At 47.1% G+C, this 18,922-nt stretch overlaps 1 protein-coding gene across 2 annotated transcripts in view; it reads right to left on the minus strand.

The window, feature by feature from the left end:
* Positions 1-18,922, minus strand: part of utp20 (UTP20 small subunit processome component) — a 75,537-nt gene that overhangs the window by 32,015 nt on the left and 24,600 nt on the right. For both annotated transcript variants that reach the window (XM_078417108.1, XM_078417109.1), the window contains 15 exons: positions 17,607-17,697; positions 17,395-17,480; positions 16,921-17,046; positions 15,604-15,770; positions 14,503-14,711; positions 13,850-13,993; positions 12,667-12,746; positions 10,973-11,199; positions 9,347-9,491; positions 8,422-8,509; positions 6,248-6,391; positions 3,637-3,690; positions 3,390-3,542; positions 1,692-1,847; positions 290-427 (listed from right to left, as the gene is read on the minus strand). In XM_078417108.1, coding sequence (XP_078273234.1) covers positions 290-427; positions 1,692-1,847; positions 3,390-3,542; positions 3,637-3,690; positions 6,248-6,391; positions 8,422-8,509; positions 9,347-9,491; positions 10,973-11,199; positions 12,667-12,746; positions 13,850-13,993; positions 14,503-14,711; positions 15,604-15,770; positions 16,921-17,046; positions 17,395-17,480; positions 17,607-17,697 — 2,008 coding nt within the window. The remainder of the gene's footprint in view (positions 1-289; positions 428-1,691; positions 1,848-3,389; positions 3,543-3,636; positions 3,691-6,247; positions 6,392-8,421; positions 8,510-9,346; positions 9,492-10,972; positions 11,200-12,666; positions 12,747-13,849; positions 13,994-14,502; positions 14,712-15,603; positions 15,771-16,920; positions 17,047-17,394; positions 17,481-17,606; positions 17,698-18,922) is intronic.

The following is an 18,922-nucleotide window of genomic DNA, read 5'->3' on the forward strand; positions in this document are numbered from 1 at the left end:
TGTACCTAGCCAATTTTAAAACAATTTAGAGATAAATATTATAGATCTGTTAAACATTCCACATCAGTTAGTTCTGGACTCAAAACAAAACCCATCGTTCTGATACAAGTTCAACTGCAGGAAAATACTTTTATACCAAGTTATTAAACTTTTGCAACCATTTTATTTTCTACTTCCAATTGAGAATATGTGCAAACACACTGGGTTTGAAGTTATCCGAGTACTGTTTAGCCTTGTTTTGAAAAGATTGTACATTTTCAACAATTGTAGCATGTCTCATCTCACGCACCTGTATGTGTTTTGTGTTCTCGAAGAAGTCCATTTCTGGATCGGTATCTGTTAGCTGAACCAGGTCCTTAAACTCTGAGCGCTGGGGAAACGCACGGATTAAACAGCCAAGGAGTGTTGTGTAATCTTGCTGAACGCTCTGTGATAAATCAAAACAAGACTATAGAAAGGAGGAGAGGCAATGTAAGGTGGAAATGCGAATAAACAGCAGGACGGGGCAGTTTAACAACATTTCACACGTCGAGAGATCACGGGTCTTCAAAGAGCATTTAACAGTAGAGTGTAGGACAGAACTACAGATGCTGGTTTAAAATCGAAGGTGGACACAAAATGGTGGAGTAACTCAGCGGGACAGGCAGCATCTCTGGGGAAAAGGAATGGCGGACGTTTTGGATCGAGACCCTTCCTTATACTTCTTAAGTACAGCACAGGAACAGGCCTTTCGGCCCACAATGTCTGTGCTGAACACGAGGCCTATTCTCCTCTGCCTGCACTGTGATCCATATTGCTCCACTGCCTGCATATCCATGTGTCGATCTAAAAGCCTCTTAAATGTATCTGCCTCCACCACCATCCTTGGCAGCGTGTTCCACGCACGCACCACTGTGTAATAAACGTACCCTACATATCTCCTTTAAATCTAAAGTACATTCAGCTGCACACTTGGCTTCAAGACTGGCCTGTGTCTATTTACCAGCGTAACACAGCTTTAGAGACTTTAGAGATACAGTGCGGAAACAGGCCCTTCCGCCCACTGAGTCCGTGCTGATCCGCGATCACCCCAAACACTAGCACTATCCTACACACTAGGGACAATTTATAATTTTACCCAGGCCAATTAACCTACAAACCTGTATGCCTTTGGAATGTGGGAGGAAACCGGAGCACCCGGAGAAAACCCACGTGGTCACAGGGAGAACGTACAAACTCTGTACAGACAGCACCCATAGTCAGGATCAAACCCGTGTCTCTGGCACTGTGAGGCAGCAGCTCTACCGCTGCGTGCTTGCTGTTAATTCCCAGGAGCATTGGAGCCAAGCCTAGAGGCTCTCGGTTCAAGTTCCACTGCAGAGAACTGAGCGCATACATTCCAGGCTGTAGCCCTTCCAGATGGTTAATCAAACAAAATGTCCCTTCAATCCAATGGCAACATTTGGAGAAAAGCACCATCTGTTTACCCTGCTTTAATGAACAACACCGAAAGCACAGACGATCTGGTCACTAAACCACTATTTGTTCCATCTTGCTAAGCAGAACCTGGTCGCTATATTTCCAGCGTTACAACAGCACCAACATATTGGAAGCACAATCGGATCTCAAAGCATCCCAGGATGTTTCGTGGCCTCGAATGTTCATGGACCCAAGGCTTCCGTTTTGCTTCCACGCCGGACTGTGTACTTTACCTCGACTTTTGACTTTAGGCCGTGCCTCAGCGTCTCGAGCAGTGTCCGGGAGATCACCTCCTTGTATTCTTCTTCCGAGCACTGAGTGGAAGCCGCTTGCTGGACAATGGCACTCAAGCAGAGCGTCGCACTGTCACTGAGAGTCATCTCACCCAGCTGAAGGGAAGAAAGCAAAAGCACTCAGCACATGGCGTCACAAAGCTTCGTCCTGGTCACGGTCTGTGGCTCGTGCCCCCTGGGTCCTTCCCAATGACCTCTGCACAGCGCCTGGCCAAGTCTAATAGTTGTGCGGTTAAATTCATGCCTTTCTCCACATTTGCTCACTTTCCCCACTTTTCTGCATCCTGTCCCTAAAGCCAGAGAGGGGAAAACCACCAGCAGCAAACGAGCTGCTAGTCCAAGTCTGTAAAGACCAGGCAAATTAGAATAGACGTTTGTTCAACATGATACATTTATGGGTAGCGGCAGTGGGAGGCAGTGGGATGAGTGAACAAATAAGTGAAAGCAAATGATAGAAAAGAAATAATTCATGTGATAAGACTTAAACTCCTGAAAATAAAGAAGAGCGTAGAGTTCAAAGCTAGACTGAGCAAAACCCAGTGCTTTATTAGTGACGGTCCACGCGGGTACCGTGTACAGGCACCTCCAGCAAAATACACCGGGAAGGTTAACGGCAGTGAATATACCCAGCTCGTGAAGCATACATGCACAGACCGATCTAATTCACACCCAGTTCCTTTCACCGCTCCCTGTAAGCCAACTCTCCAACTTTAAAACTCCCACTCTTGTTTTTGAATGCCTTCACATCTTGTCCATTCTTTAGTTTTCCAGCCAGCGCTCCAAGATCTCGGCAGTGTGTGAGCTTTTGATTGTCACACAATCAATTTAATTGCTCCACGATTGAAGGCTTAGCCAAGATCCTCATTCTGGAATTGCCCCCCCCCCCCCTTAACATGCCTCTCTCTATCTCGACTATAAACCCTTTCTAAAACCCACACCATTTCCATGCTTTTAGTCCCCTCTTTTAGTATCACCTTATGTACCGCGGCATCAAACTATGTTACTCCTGCCAGTACTGGGTGCCGTTTGCTCTGTTAAAGGGCCTCCATAATTGGAGTTTGTTGCCAAAAATTTAAAGTGCTGCAGTAAACAAGATTCCCTACATCATTTTAAAAACGTTTTCTCGTGTAATTCATCATATTCTGACCACAAACAGAAACCAATTTCCCCGTCCTCTTCACTCTGCTTATCCCATCTCATTATAGCTAGTCTCAAAAACATTTTTAATTTTGGAAACAATTAAGTATTGTCATGGAGCCATGAGAAACCGCATATGCTGAACTCTGGAGCATAGCACAAACTGCTGGAGGAATTCAGGCAGTTCAGGAATTCAAGCCAGGAAGCATCTTTGGACGGAATGGACAGATGACGTTTTGGGTCAGGACCCTTCTTCTGAGTCTATTCTTTCCCACCACAGATGCTGCCTGACCCGCTGACCTCCAGCGATGTGTGTTTTGGTAAGAATTGTTACACGTTTCAAATATTGGGCACTGTTGAGTCACGAGTGAAGACTTAAACGACACCCATAGTGGTTCTACATTTTTAAAATTATATGAAGCATCAGTTTTCAGAAAGCCTCTACCTGCTAGTGGTGGTGGGGAACTAACCCTGTGGTGACCGCGCGCTCCAGATACTCACCTGGATTGAGTAGAAGCAGTTGTGCATAACAGGGATCAGGTACACCACGTCCAAGCTTCCCATCTGTCGGATCGAGCTGGTGACCAGATGGAATGCAGACAGGCGCACGTCAAAATCAATATCGTCCAAGTGGCGGCGGTCAAAAGCGTTCAACTAACACGAGAAGGAGGGATCCGGTTAGAAATTGGAACAAGTCTCCAACTTTGCACGGCAGAGAAGGTGCATGGCAAGGAAGGCTTCACCTTACCTTCGTGGCAGTTTCTGTGATGTACGTGAGAGTCCCGTCCAGTTCTGCCAGGCACTTTGCACAAGGGAAATGGTAAATAATTAAACACTTTTACATGCAATTAGGCTGAGAAATGGGAAATGCAGAGGAATAGGAGACCATTCAACTGTTCCATCAGTTGGTTTATCAAAATCAGCGGCTTAACTGTGTTTGGGCACTTTGCTTCAGTAACTTTTAACAACTAAGCCTCTCTCAGTCTCACACCTCCACCTACGTCACTTCAGTCTCAGTCTCTCCAATGACTCTTATCATCTTCTACAGAAGCTCCTCAGAGAGCATCCCATCGGGATGCATCACAGATCGGTTTGTCGACAACTATTTCCCAAGACCACAAGAAACTGAGTTGGGGATGTGGCTCGGCCCATCACAATGACCAGTTTCCCCACCAATGACTCCATCAATTCCTCACGCTGCCGCAGAAAAGCAGCCAACATAAGCACAGAACGCTCACACCGAAACATGTCATTGCTTCTTCTCCCCTCTACCGTCGGGGGAAGACACAAAGGTTTGAAAGCACAAACCAACAGATTCAGGAACAGCTTCCTCCCCACTGATATCAGACCACTGAACGTAATGCTGGGGTGAAGTCCTGATCTTCCAACCTACCTTATACAGCACTTTAAAAAATATATCTACACTTTCTCTGTAGCCATAATGCTGAGCCACTCCACTATGTACTCTGGTAGTTTTCTCTTTTCACCACCAGCTGTTCTTATGTATGGTTTATCTGCAGTCATGCACAGTATGATCTGTCCGGTTGGCACGTTAAAGGCTTTTTTTGTATGTTGGTGCACGTGACAATACATAAACCAAGACCGAATATTGTGGGAAAAGGTTCCAGATTTCATCCTGACTTTGGGCGAACTGGTATCAGTCGGGCAAGCTGTGACTTCACTGGTGCATGCTTCAGTATGGGTGAGCCACGTAAATCTCCCTCACTAATTGTCCCTGAAAGCTGCAGTCACCAAAGGAATACGTTCATTTTATTTCGACAGACAAAAAGTGTTTTGATGCCTGGGAGTTCAGGGCCACTGCAGTCAATTAAATCTACAAATCTAATCAAACTTGAAGGAGGCCGAGAGGCGACCTTATAGAGGTTTATAAAACCATGAAGGACACACAAGATATACAGATTAGACTTTACTTTAGGCTTTAGAGATACAGCACAAAAACATGCCCTATGGCCCATTGACACCAGGGTCGAATGTACAAACTCCACACAGACAGCACCCGTAACAAGATATCTGGTGCTGTAAGGCAACAACTCTTCCACTGCATCTTACAATTTTTCTTTTACAAGTTATTCCCTGACAGGTTACAATTATATTCCCTACAGAATCAATTTATTTCACACTGATGCTGACTTTAACCAGTTTGACTGCAGAGCAAGGACCAATGTGAAGCTGAGCACTCACACTGCTGATTCAGTTCAGCACCCAATCCAGATGCTACCACAGTCCCAGTGCTCAGCAGACAGACCATGCAATGCACAGTCGCTGATGGGGAAGGAGGTTTGCACCCCTCCCATACACAAGAAACACCAGCAGAGTTTACCCATAACCCGAGAGTCTCTCTCAGAGTTTTCTTAATCCAGTTCGAGCACATTAAAGTAGCAGCTGGCAGTCAGTGACCCGCCAACTGTACGTAACCTATCCCATCAGCATCACTAGACAAAACAGCTTCACCAGTAACCCCTACTCCAATCCCACGGTAATCTGAATGACGCAACTAAGGTCTCACTGCAGGGCTGGTATTTCTCGCAAGACAATCCCATACCTGTAAAAGCACCTGTCTAATCAGACGCAGCTGTAGCCCACCGCCCTGTCCATGGATTGTGCGCTAATGGCAGTATTTTGACTCTGAGTGCGATCATCGATATTTACTGTGACTGTGCTCAGATTACTGTGACTGAGGCCAACAGATTACGTAAGCATCAAGGAGGTAGAGGGTGAGGAGTTCAGATAAGAGGGAGGGAGATGGACCAGTTCAGCTAAGATATCGTACACAGTAAGATCCCAGTCTACCTCAGTAATTTCTGGATGAGGGACAATTAATTGCAACAGTTCCTCTGCTCTCCTCAGCCATACGGGCTTCTGCTGAACATGTTCATAGTCATCGGAGCAGAATTAGGCCATTCGGCCATCGAGTCTACTCTGCCAATCAATCATAGCTGATCCATCCTTCTCGATCCCGTTCTCCTGCCTTCTCCCCATAACCATTGATGCCCTGACTAACCAAGAATCTGTCAGTCTCTGCTTTAAAAATGGCCAATGACTTGCCCTCCACAGCCATCTGAGAGATGGACTGCACTCTTGTGATGGACTGCACTCTCTGGATCGCACGGGAATGTCAGCCGTGACATTGAGCGCAAGATTCCAGTACGGGGCGCAAACCCACGATTCATCTGATGGCCAGTGAATACTTGAGGTGAGATGAGAAAGGGAAACGGAACCCAGGCAAGAGTTATAGCAACAAAAAAAAAAGAGAAACCAAGCTTGAACGAGCAACCTGCTTGAAGTCCAAGCATCTGGGACGATGAGGCAGCAGTTTCCCCGCTGTGAGGGTGCAGTACCTGAAACACCGCACAAAGCGTTTGGCGGGACAGCTTGTTCTGAATGACGGAGAAGAGGGAGCCCAGGGGCTTCAGGAAGTTGGAGGACTGCACGCAGTGCTGCAGAAGGTTCTGAATAGTTTGCAGGATGTCGATCTCCGTGTCCTGTGGGCAGGAAGGACAATGGCTGAGTTGTACACTTTACACCAACAATGGTCACAATCCACAGAACTCTTATGACTAACCCCGTACTAAATATAGCAAAGCTACACAACCTGGTTCGTGGGAGATGAGAGAAAAATGTCTCGTGTAATAATTCACCATTAATATTCCAGCTGCTATCAGGCAACTTGAACCATCCTATCCACAACTGGAGAGTGGTCCCGAGCTACTATCTACCTCATTGGAGACCCTATCTTTAATTGGACTCTGCCTTGCACTGAATGTTATTCCCTTTATCATGTATCTGGACACTGTGGACAGCTCGATTGTCATCATGTGTAGTCTTTCTGCTGACTGGTCAGCACGTAACAAAGGCTTCTCACTGTACCTTGGTACATGTGACAGTAAACTAAACTAACAAACTGGTCAGCATCAGGGAGCCATCAATAGAGTAAATAACATCAGGGCCATAGAACTACACAGCAGAGAATCAGGCCCTTCGGCTCACCGCTTCTATACTGACCATCCTGCCCATCTACGCTAATCCCTGCATTAATTCCACGTCCCACTAGGCTCTGCTCATTCAAGCCCCTGTCTGGATGCTTCTTAAGGGTTGATATTCCAAGTCATTCACATAGCACGGAAACAGGGCAAACTCGTCTATGCCGACAAATATACCCCGTTGAAAATAGTCCATTTGCCTGCGTTTGGCCCACGTCACTCTCAACCTTTCTTACCCATGTATTGCTTCTACCTCCACCACCTACTCTGGTGGCTCATTCCACAAACTAAATATTCTGTGCGAAGCATTTATCCTTCAAATCCACTTTAAACCTCCCCTCTCTCCTTAAACCTATGCCCGCTAGTTTTAGACACTGGCTACCTTACTTATTCACATCTCCCATAATTGTATGTTTCTCTATCCTTATTTCCTTTGCTCCAAGGGAAACCAATCCAATCTGATTGAATTTCTCTGAAAAAACACAAGCCTTCCAATCTAGGCAACATCCTTAGAGTCATGGAGTGGGACAACATAGAAACAGGCCCTTCGGCCCAACTCGCCCATGCCGACCAAGATGCCCCATTTACACTAGTTCCATCTGCCCCCGTTTGGCCCATATCCCTCTAAAACTTTCCCATCCGTGTACCCAAACCTTGTGAATCTTTTCAACACTTTCTCTACTTAATCACACCATTCACACACCGCAGTGAACATAACAGCACACAATACTCAAGTGAGGTTCTAACCAACGCATTGTACAACTATAGCGTAACATTCCAACTTGAGACATGTTACTTGAGATAAGCAGGAAATAACTCATTTAAAAGAAATTCTAAATACTCTAATTCCCTCATTATCATATCATATCATATCATTATATCTACAGCCGGAAACAGGCCTTTTCGGCCCTCGAAGTCCGTGCCGCCCCGTGATCCCCGTACATTAACACTATCCTACACCCACTAGGGACAATTTTTACATTTACCCAGCCAATTAACCTACATACCTGTACGTCTTTGGAGTGTGGGAGGAAACCGAAGATCTCGGAGAAAACCCACGCAGGTCACGGGGAGAACGTACAAACTCCTTACAGTGCAGCACCCGTAGTCAGGATCGAACCTGTGTCTCCGGCGCTGCATTCGCTGTAAAGCAGCAACTCTACCGCTGCGCTACCGTGCCGCCCATTGTTAGAGTCAGAGAGGTACAACTCTGAAACAGGCCCTTCGGCCCACTGTGTCCGTGCTGACTATGAATCCTGCTCTAACCCATTTTATTCCCCATCATTATCATTAACCAACCCCCACCCATCAGCTTCTACACTCACCCACCATGAGGGGCAATTTACATGGGTCAATTAACCTATCACTTGCCTATTTTTGGGTTGTGAGATGAAACTGGAGCACCCACAGGAACCCCACCCGGTCAGCGAGAAACTGAAAGCAACACAGACGGCACCCTGGGGTGGGATGAAACCCCGGCCTCTAGACGGGTGCCTGCCCGCACAGTAAGGGTGCTGAGAGAAGACTGTTACCTGCGAGGTGCTGGCCTTGTGGAGGTAAGGCAGCAGGAGATGGATCAGAATGGTGCTCTGCTCTTTGTCCTGCACAAACCTACTTATTCTGCAGAGAAACCAGAGATATATACAAATATATTTAATGACATTACATTCCTGATATAGTTCCAAAACTGCAGTGATGCATTCTCAGGCAATGTGCACAAAGATAATTTAGGAACAGGTAAGAAGGCATAAAGTTGTGTTGAGGGATTACTACTTGATAAACTGAATAGTCCTCCATGTAAACAAGGTCAGAGCTTGATGGCTGGATTATGGCCCCCTCAGCAGGGCTCTGTGTTTGATACACAGAGACAAGGAGCGTTCCATGCTCTCCAGAGACGCTGCCTGATCCACTGAGCAGCTCCAGCACTCTGTGTTTGATGTTCTGTTAATGCTCTAGGGTGCAGGTCTCCCTGTGATATGTAGAAACAAAGAGTCACAGATGCTGGTTTACACCAAAGATAATCACAGAGTACTGGAGTAACTCAGTGAGTCCAGGATCTGACTCGGTGCCAATGGAAGTCCGACAGTCAGGGTCACGCGCCACTTAGAGGGAACTTGCAAATTGTGGTTAAAACACAAAGTGCTGGAGGAACTCAGTGGGTCAGGCAGCCTCTGTGGAGGGAATGGACGGACAATATTTCGAGTCGGGATCCTTCTTCAGACTGGAGTAGGGGGGTGGGATGAAACTGGAAAAGAGAGTTGGGGCGGGACAAAGCTTGGCAATTGTTGGGGAGAGAAGGGGATGATTGGCAAATGGATGGAGTGAGTGACAATAGCTAGATGTGAAAAGAAGACCGAAGGGTGTCATAAGGAGAGAAGGACACAAACTCCGAACAAGCACTGATTAGAAATATTTGCACCACTGGGAGAGCGAATGTGATAAGGTAGTAGCGCTTACCTCGATAGGATACTCAGTTCTTTGCTGACTTGTGTTCGGAACTGTTTCTTCCTCATGCGTTCCGTATTCCCGACGGCTTTGTTGAGATGTTTTAAAATGGTGGAAATATGAGGCAAAATAAGAAGTGTTCCCATGCTTGGAGCATCTGAGTAACAAAAGAGGAACATATTACTAAATAAGGTGTGAAATATGTACAGGGACCAGGAAAATGAAAATTCCCACTTGCTGCAACTTTACAAGCACATTAATGCCACAAGGGATTAAAAAAAAATACAATAAATTACCACGAATACTAGGCCATAATATTGTCAACTGAAGGACCGACCTAGTGTCGCCAAAACAAATTCCACAGTAGATTCCACGGCTGGGTGCGGAAAGGTTGTTGTTAGTGATGCGAGTGCGGTTCAGGAGGGTGATGGTTACAGGGAAGCTGCTGTTCCTGAGTCTAGTGGCCATGATTCTCTGGCTCCTGTACCTCCCCCCCCCGACGGTAGCAGTGAGATGAGAGCATAGTCGGGTGCGAGTCTTTGATACCATTGGATGCTTCCTGTGATCCTCTAAATGGTGGCTGGTCAGCATGGAGAATACCCTTTACCCCAATCCATCCACAATCAACAAAGGGTGGACCTGCCTCCACCACCAGCCTTGGCAGCACGTTCCAGGCACCCATCCCACTGTGCCCAGCGCATCTCCTTTAAACATGCCCTTCTTTCCTGAAAACTATGCCCTCTAGTCTTTGACATTTCCATCCTGGGGGAAATAAGGTTCCGGGTCTGACTTAAATATTTATCAGGACTCTCGAGTATTCTGGCATTCAAGAGAAAACAATCCTGGCTTGTCCAACCTCTCCTTCTAGCTAACACTCCCTAACGCAGGCATCATTCTGGTAAACCTCTGCTGCACCCTCTCCAAAGCCTTCACATCCTTCCTGTAATGGCAAGGGGGAGGGATGCGACCAGAACAGCATGCAATACTCTAACCAAAGCTTTACCAAGCTGCAATGGAACTTGTTAACACTTATAGTCACCGCCCTGTCTAATCAAGGCAAGCCTTCTTTACCACTCTATCTACTTGTGTTGCCACTTTCAGTGAGCTGTGGACTTGGACCCTAAGAGTCCTCTGTACATCAATGCTGCTAAGACTTGCCATCAACAGTAAACTTATCCCTTACATTCAACCTCCCAAAGTGCAACACCTCACACTTGAACTTGCTTCCTCTGCATTATTAATCTAGTAACATTAACACTCACTTCTTTCATAAGAATGTACAAGGCATGATTAGTACATTTGCAGATGGCATGAAAGTGGGTGGAATCGTAGATAGGGTTAGAAGATGGTTATCAAAAATTGCAGCAGGATCTTGAACTGCTGGGCAAGTGGGTTGTGGAATGGTTAATAGAATTGAACGCAGATACTGTAAGTGCGATGCATTGTAGTCTGGAAAGTCAAATCCGGGACTGCAGTCAAATCCGGGACTGCAGGCAGGTGTGATGAGCGGAGATGCTGCATCATGATCGGCATGGAAATGTTGGGCTGAAGGGCAGTTTTGTGCTGTGTTAGTCTATGACCCCCTCCCCCCCATCACAGAGTCGAACACACGGTCACATAACATCGGAATGGCTGTACCTTCCGCAGCGGTGGAGGGTTCCGGAAAGGCCACATCTTTCACAGTCAGAGCACCCTCTTGCTCTGTGGTCACAAAGTCAGGTGTGCCCAGGAGACTGTCGACAATGTCCATGACGATAACGGTGGTGGGCTCAGCCACGCTCTTCACAGAGAGCAGAGCGAAGACGTTGGTCAGGATGCCAGACTCTGGGTGCTCAGGAAGCTGCTTGGCAAGGAGGGGGAAGTACCTGGAAAATACACATGACAAGACCAGTAGAACCACAGCAGTGGTCAACAAGGCTTTTGGCAAGTTGGCCTTCATCTGACAGAGCATTGAGTACAGACGTTGGGAGGTCATGTTACAGTTCTACCAGACATTGGTGAGGCCACTCTTATGGAATATTGCGTTCAGTTTTGGTCACCAAGCTATCGCAAAGAAGTTGTTAAGCTGGAAAAGGCACAGAGAAGATTTAAGAGGATGTTGCCAGGACTCGAGGGCCTGAGCTATAGGCAGAGGTTGGGCAGGCTGGGATTTTATTCCTCGGAGAGTAGGAGGATGAGGGATGATCTTATAGAGGTGTACAAGATCAAGAGAGGAATAGATCGGGTAGATGCACAGTTCTTTACCCAGAGCAGATGAATCAAGAACTAGAGGACATAGGTTTAACAGCAGCTCCACCCGCTGCCATTCTTTACCTACTAGAGTCATATTCGGAAACAGGAGGGGGGGGGGAGGGGAGAAGGTTTAATAGGATCCTGAGGGGAAATGTTTTTACACAAAGGGTATATGGAATCAGTTGCCAGATAGGTAGTAGAGGCAGGTACCATCACAATGTTTAAAAAATATTTGGACAGGTACACGGAAAGGAAAGGGATATTGGCCAAACCCAGACAGGTGGGACTAGTGTCAATGAGGCATGTTGGGTCGAAGGGCCTGTTTCCGAATATGACTCTAGTAGGTAAAGAATGGCAGCAGGTGGAGCTGCTGTTAACAATCTTCAATCATCACTAAAGTTTGATGTAATTAAGTTACCAGCTTAGTCATGGTTGCAGCATCATCCATCGTTATATTAACTCCACGCCGCCTTTCAGAAATCACCAAAGATTTTGTGTAGACAGATGAAGAAAGTGATTTCATTTGCTGGTGCATCTATCACCCAAACAGATCTGAACACATCAACTAATGTGTAAGAAGGAACTGCAGATGCTGTTTACACTGAAAATGCTGGAGTAACTCAGCGGGTTAGGCAGCCTCTCTGGAGAAAAGGAATAGGTGACGTTTTGGGTCGAGACCCTTCACCAGACTGAGCTCAGTCCGAAGAAGGATCTCGACCCAAAACGCCACCTATTCCTTTTCTCCAGAGATGCCTCAGTCTGTGATCTGAAACAACAACTAAGATGTGTATTGTGTTCAGTTTGGGTCATCCTGATCCAGGAAAGATGCCATGAAGCTGCAAAGGGCGCTGAGAAGATTTACGAGGATGTTGCCAGGTATCTGAGGGCCTGAGGTCCAGGGAGAGGTTGGGCACTCTAGGACTTTATTCCTTGGAGCACAGGAATGAGGGGCGGTCTTATAGTCGTGTGAAATCATGAGGGGAATAGATAGCATGAGCTATAGGGAGAGGGTTGGACAGACTGGCATTGAAAGATTCAGTTAATTGGAGAGAAGCTTCACAAATAAAGAGAAAGTGAAAACTGCTGACCACGGGACTCACCTCGAATTCCTACTCCAGATATGAATCAGCTTCAGGAGAGAAGTTGGTGCGTACTGTCCTTCAGTTGGGAGTCTGCTGATCTGTAAACAGGGCAGGATAGATGTAAAACTGAGTTACAATGGGCCAGACAACAAGTTGCGATCAGTGACTGGGCTGGATTTTTATGTCACCAGATAGCTAGAGAACGCTCTGGCAATCTCCAATTCAAGAACCTTTTGTCTGACGAAAGTCAGCTTTGGGCAAAATTTCAGACTCCAGTTCAAAATATAAAATGCACAGTTTTTAATGTGTTTTAAGTGCTTTTCAGAATTCTAGATAGTTTAACTTTCTTGATTAGAACAGGTATCAAGGGTTATGGGGAGAAGGCAGGAAAATGGGATTAGGAGGCAGAGATCAGCCATGATTGAATGGCAGGATTGATGGGTCGAATTCTACTCCTATAACTTGTGAACCTTGCATCATGATCAGCACAGACATTGTGGTCGGAAGGGCCTGTCCCTGTGCAGTATTGCACTGTTCTATGTACTGGCCATGATGTCCCAGTCAATGGGCACTTCAAAACCAAGGCCATCTCACAACATCTCAGCGAGCCTGTAAAGGCTTATCCTCATCAGCGTGGATGAGAATTTCTACCGTCACATTCGTCACAGGGTCTCATCTCACTGCTACCATCTGGAAGGTGGTACAGGAACCCGAGAACCGTGACCTCCAGGTTCAAGAACAGCTTCTTCCCAGCAACCATTTTGACCCACCCTGTACAACACGAACCACAGCCCCACCCCAGCACCGTACCACTGTGGACTTTTTATAAGTTACATTCATACTTGAACTTGAACTGTTGCGGTCGGATAACCAGTATAACTGATCATTTATCATAGTATTGATTATTGCATATTCGTTTAGCGCGTTGTTACGTTTAATGTGCCTGCACAGCTACAGCAAGTAAGAATTTCATTGTTCGAGTCCTGGTGCATATGACAACTAAACACTCTTGACTTGAAATAATTATACGCAGGTCACAGAGAGAAGGGCTGCAAACACTGAAATCTTTGTCATAGTGGAGGCCATTCAGCCCAGTGTATCCCTGCTCTGCCCCCACCTCCCAAACACCATCTGCACTGTGATTCCCACCACTTGTTCACCGGGAACATTGAGCGCTCAGCGATCACCACAACTGCCTTACCTGTGGCCACACCGTGCCGTGAAAGACTGCCTCAATCTCGTCGGCCGTGAAAGCGTAGGACTCAAAGCTCGTGAAGAAAGCAGTGATCTGATCTATTCCCAGGCGCCGCAGGTATTTCAGCAGGTTGACACACTTTGGCTTGATCTGAGCAAATAAAGCGTAAAGATAATGTGTGTAAAATGACGAGGTATAAATTGGGTAAACGCACAGAGTCTCTTGCCCAGAGTAAGGGAATCGAGAACCAGAGGACATGGGTTTAAGGCGAGGGGGGAAAGATTTAACAGGAACCCGAGGGGGTCATTTTTTCCCACACAAAGAGTGGTAGGTGTATAGAACGAGGTGCCAGAGGAGGTAGTTGAGGCAGGGACTGTCACAACGTTTAAAAAATAATTAGACAAGTACATGGATAGGACAAGTTTAGAGGGATATGGGACAAACGCAGGCTGGAGGGACTAGTGTAGATGGGACATGTTGGTCGGTGTGGACAAGTTGGTCCAAAGAGCCTATTTCCACGCTGTATGTGACTCTATAATAGTAAACTCTCGCTTTTCACAAGGGCGGCCCTTTGCACATCTCACATGTCCTCTCCACATCCACTCTATCCAGGCCTTTCGCTATACAGTGAGATTCAATGGAGTATTTGCAGCACTCACCTGGTCCCTCAGCTGCAACATGTGAGACACGGTCGCAGTCAGACACAGCAGGATCTGCAGCAGTTCGGGCAGGTAGTGGTGGATGAGGTGGCCCAGCTTCTTCATCACCACTTCAATGCTGTTGAGCAGACCGTGCTGTCGCCCCAAGGGCAGCACCTTGGACAGATCCAGCGTCTTCACCGACTCCAGCACCGCATCCAGGCAGGACCCTGGAAGCAAGAGAAGGCTGCTTGACCTATGCATGACTTCCCCCCCACAGCCTTTACATGAGCCACTGCGGCAATGTGCAAGCACGTGCTCAGGATGGGCACGCCAATGAGATTCCAATGCAGGTCTGACGCATCTCCCAATGCTTCACTAGCAGTTGGACCTTACTCATCCCAGTCTGGCTGTGGGTTCAAGCCCCACTCCCACGCCAGGCCGACCCCTACTTCATTGAAGACACACAAAGTGCTGGAGTAACTCAGCGGGACAGGCTGGAGAACATGGAAGGGGGAGGCAGCATCTCTGGAGAGAAGGAATGGGTGACGTTTCGGGTCGAGACCCTTCTTCAGACTCGATTTCATTGATCCCGTTTTGCCAGGACAGCGGGCCTTAAAGTGAGAAAACAAGAAACGCAGATCTCCTTAGATCAAGATCGGACTTTTCAGGGAGTTGGAAGTTGCAAGACAGCGCCAAAATGTGGCGACTCTCTGTGGCGACAAGAGGATCTAATGTACGCCTGAATAGCAGGATTTGCCTGGATAGCATGCAGACCAAGCTTGTACCTCTGTACACATGGCAATAATAATCTGCACTAAATGCAAGCAACTAAAGCTAGATAAGAACACAAAGTGCTGGAGTAACTCAGCAGATCTGGAGAAGGTGATATTTTGAGGCTGGACCCTTTCTCAGCCTTGAGCCTGAACAAGGGTCACGACCCGAAATGTCACGTTTTCGCGTTCTCCAGAGATGCTGCCTGACCTGCTGAGTACTCCAGCACTTTGTGCTCTACACAGAATTCCAGCACCTGCAGTTTCCTGTGTCTAGAATTGAAGAGGCCGGGAAGGAGGGGAGCTGAGAAACACAAAGGCGTTACTGCCAAGACAGCTCTGCGCGTACCCTGGGTCAAGTGCTTCACCGGCTCGAGGAGCAGGTCGAGGAAGACCCGCAGTTCCTGCGGCAGTGATCCGGCCAGGAAGTGGAGGACGATGGTCACACGTGACGTTGCTCCCGATCGCCCCTGCGTCCTGCTCCCAGTTTTGCTCTTCATCCGCCCGTAGAGGATCCTGTCTCCAACAAAGGAAAATAGTACATGTTTCTCATTGTTGCCATTTAAAAAAAACTAGACCAAGTGGACCCGTTGGGCCCAAACCTCTCCTGCATTGGTGCAGCACCCTCTCCTTCCCCACTCCCCCTCCCCTCCCCCCACCACTCAACCCCCCTTATCCTCCCTCTGCCCCCCCCCTCCCCATCCCCCTCCCTCCCCAGGAGATTGATTTAAACTTTAAAATGTGAATAACTTTAAAAATATAACACCGATTTCAATGAAACTTCTTCCATTAGCACCAAAGGGATGCCGGGGAGTAACGGTAGTGGCATTTTGCACTGTGGCACAGCGGTAGAATTGTTGCCTGACAACGCCAGAGTCCCAGGTTTGACCCTGACTACGGGTGCTGTCTGTGCGGAGTTTGTAAGCTCTCCCTGTGGGTTTTTCCAGGTAGGATGTAAAACAGGCATAACAGACAAGATTTAACGTCAAACTGATCTCATCTGCCTGTACATTCTCCATATTCCTCTATTCCCTGCACTTCCATGTGGTAGTGGAGGAGGCCACTATCGTATCGGCCTCCACTTCCACTCTGCAAACAACTTGCCCCACACATCTCCATTAAACCCCAACTTCTCACCTTATAGCAATGCGCTCTGATGGTGGATTTTTCCACCCTGGGATAAAGATTCTGCCTGTCTACCCTATCTATACCTCTCATACCTTGATCTACTTCTATCAAATCTCCCCTCAACGTTAGACATTCCAGAGAATTCCATTTCAGCCCAATCCATCCATGCCGACCAAAAAAGCTCAACTAAGCAAGTCCCATTCGGCCGATATCCCTCCAAACCTTTTCTATTCATGTATCTGTCCAAATGTTTTTTTAAATGTTGAGATAGCACCTGCCTCAACTATGCCCTCTGGCAGCTCTTTCCATACACCCGCCAGCCTTTATGTAAAAAGGTTGCCCCTCAGGTCCCTTTTAATTCTTGCCCCTCTCACCTTAAACCCATGCCCTCTACTTTCAGACTCCCCCTGGGGGTAGGGACTGTGACCGTCCACTCTGTGGATGCCCCTCATGATTTTTTACATCCTAATGTTGCTCCTCAGCTTCTCATGCTCCTGGACAAAAACAACCCACATGTTGCAAAGCCCCCTATGCCCACCTCATGATGACGGGGACGAGTTCAGTCCTGTGATCGGCGGCCACAATGGTAGTCTCCTCCGCGATGCTGAAGTGGATTATCTCCTCTTTGAAGTGCTTGTCCTCCAAAAGTCGCTGCAGATTTTCCCTTCAACAAGAAAACAATTGATTTTGAAACCTCATTTTACCCTGGGCAAGGAGCCAGAAGAACATTCAGATCGTGAATTGGATCATAAATTTCTCGTAAATAACAAGGTGTAAATTAGTTGTATTTTCCTCCACATGTTAAATAATGAAGAAGGGCTGATGATACTGTTCAGAAGTGGGAGGCTCAGACACAAGAGCAAAATAAAGGCAGCAAAAACATAAAGAGCAATTTCAGACCATAGCTTTGTTAATTTCCGCTTGCAGCCAATAATGTTTGAGTTTCATGGCTAAAGTGCTTAAAACCTTCATTGGAAGTCAACCTTGAAGGTGTGGTGCAGGTTAACATTACCTGTAAGGCACCAGGTGTGGGTGCTTGTAGGTGAGCAGACACTCCAAGGCGATCTTCTGCAAGTCCTGGAAATGGTGACACAGGAGCTAATGTTGGAGCGGGTTGGGGGGTAAAGGAGGAATGATTAGAAGGGGTTCAAATAGAAAACGTCACAGGTGCCGGATGAAGATTAGGCAAATAACAACACTACCTGTACTGGCATCAATCATTACCTGGATGTACAACTCCTTCAGCCTGGGTTCCAGGTAAAGAGATCTTGGGTTGGTGAACTTTGAGAAAACTCTCAGGTGAGCAATCAGTGCCCTGCAACAACATAAAATGAACAAAGAAGATTTACGAGGATGTTGCCAGGACTCGAGGGCCTGAGCTATAGGGAGAGGTTGAGCACTCTATTACTTGGAGCGCAGGAGGAAGAGGGGCGATCTTATTTCGGTGTACAAAATCATGGGAACAGATCGGATAGACGCGCAGAGTTTCTTGCCCAGCGTAGGGAAAATTGATAACCGTACGTTTAAGGTGAGGGGGGGGGGGAAGATTTAATAGGAACCAGATGGGCAACTCTTTTTTTTTACACACAAAGGGCGGTGGGTATATGGAACGAGGTGCCAAAGGAGGTAGTTGAGGCAGGTACTATCGTAACGTTTAAGAAGCATTTAAACAAGTACATGGATAGGACAGGTTTAGAGGGATATGGGCCAAATGCAGGCAAGAGGGACGAGTGTAGATGGGACATGTTAGTCGGTGTGGGCAAGTTGGGATGAAGGGCTGTTTTCACACTGTATTACTCTATCAGGTGATTTGGTTTAAAACTGCGTGCAGCTTGTAGCACAGATTTTCACTCATGGAGCATAGCGTGTCCATTTCTGGTAGTCCAGCTACAGGAAGGATGTCATTAAGTTGGAAAGAATGCAGAAAAAATTCACGAGGATGTTACCTGGGCTTGTGGGCTTGAGTTATAGGGAGAGGTTGGACAGGCTGGGACTTTTTTTCTCTACAGTGTAGGTGGATGAGTGGTGACCTTATTGAGGAGTACAAGATCATGAGGGGTATGGATAAAGTGAACGGCAACAGTTTTTTCCCCAGGGTTGAGGATTCTAAAACTAGAGGGCTCAGACTTAAGGTGAGAGGGGAATGATTTAAGAGGGACCTCAGAGGCAACTGTTTCACTTCGAGGGTAGTCCGTATCTGGAATGAGCTGCCAGAGGAAGATTACAGAAGCAGGTACAATTACAATTTTTAAAAGCCATTTCGACAGTTATATGGAAAGGAAAGGATTCGAGGGCAATGGGCCAAATGGGACTAGCCCAACATGCCCACCTGCTCGACATGGACAATGTGCCGAAGGGTCGTACAGTCCAGCATGTCTGCTCACAGCAGAGTAGTTAGACCAGGTGTCCACACTCCAGAGCGGGTTAGCCATAGAAACATTTAACAGTTCCAAACCACCGGAGACCATTCAGCCCATCGACACTCATGTAAGTGCAATTCAGCTAGTTCCTCTGCTACACCCCTGCAAACCACGTGAAAA

Source organism: Rhinoraja longicauda, chromosome 20 (genome assembly GCF_053455715.1).
Source record: "Rhinoraja longicauda isolate Sanriku21f chromosome 20, sRhiLon1.1, whole genome shotgun sequence".
Taxonomy (NCBI): Eukaryota; Metazoa; Chordata; class Chondrichthyes; order Rajiformes; family Arhynchobatidae; genus Rhinoraja; species Rhinoraja longicauda.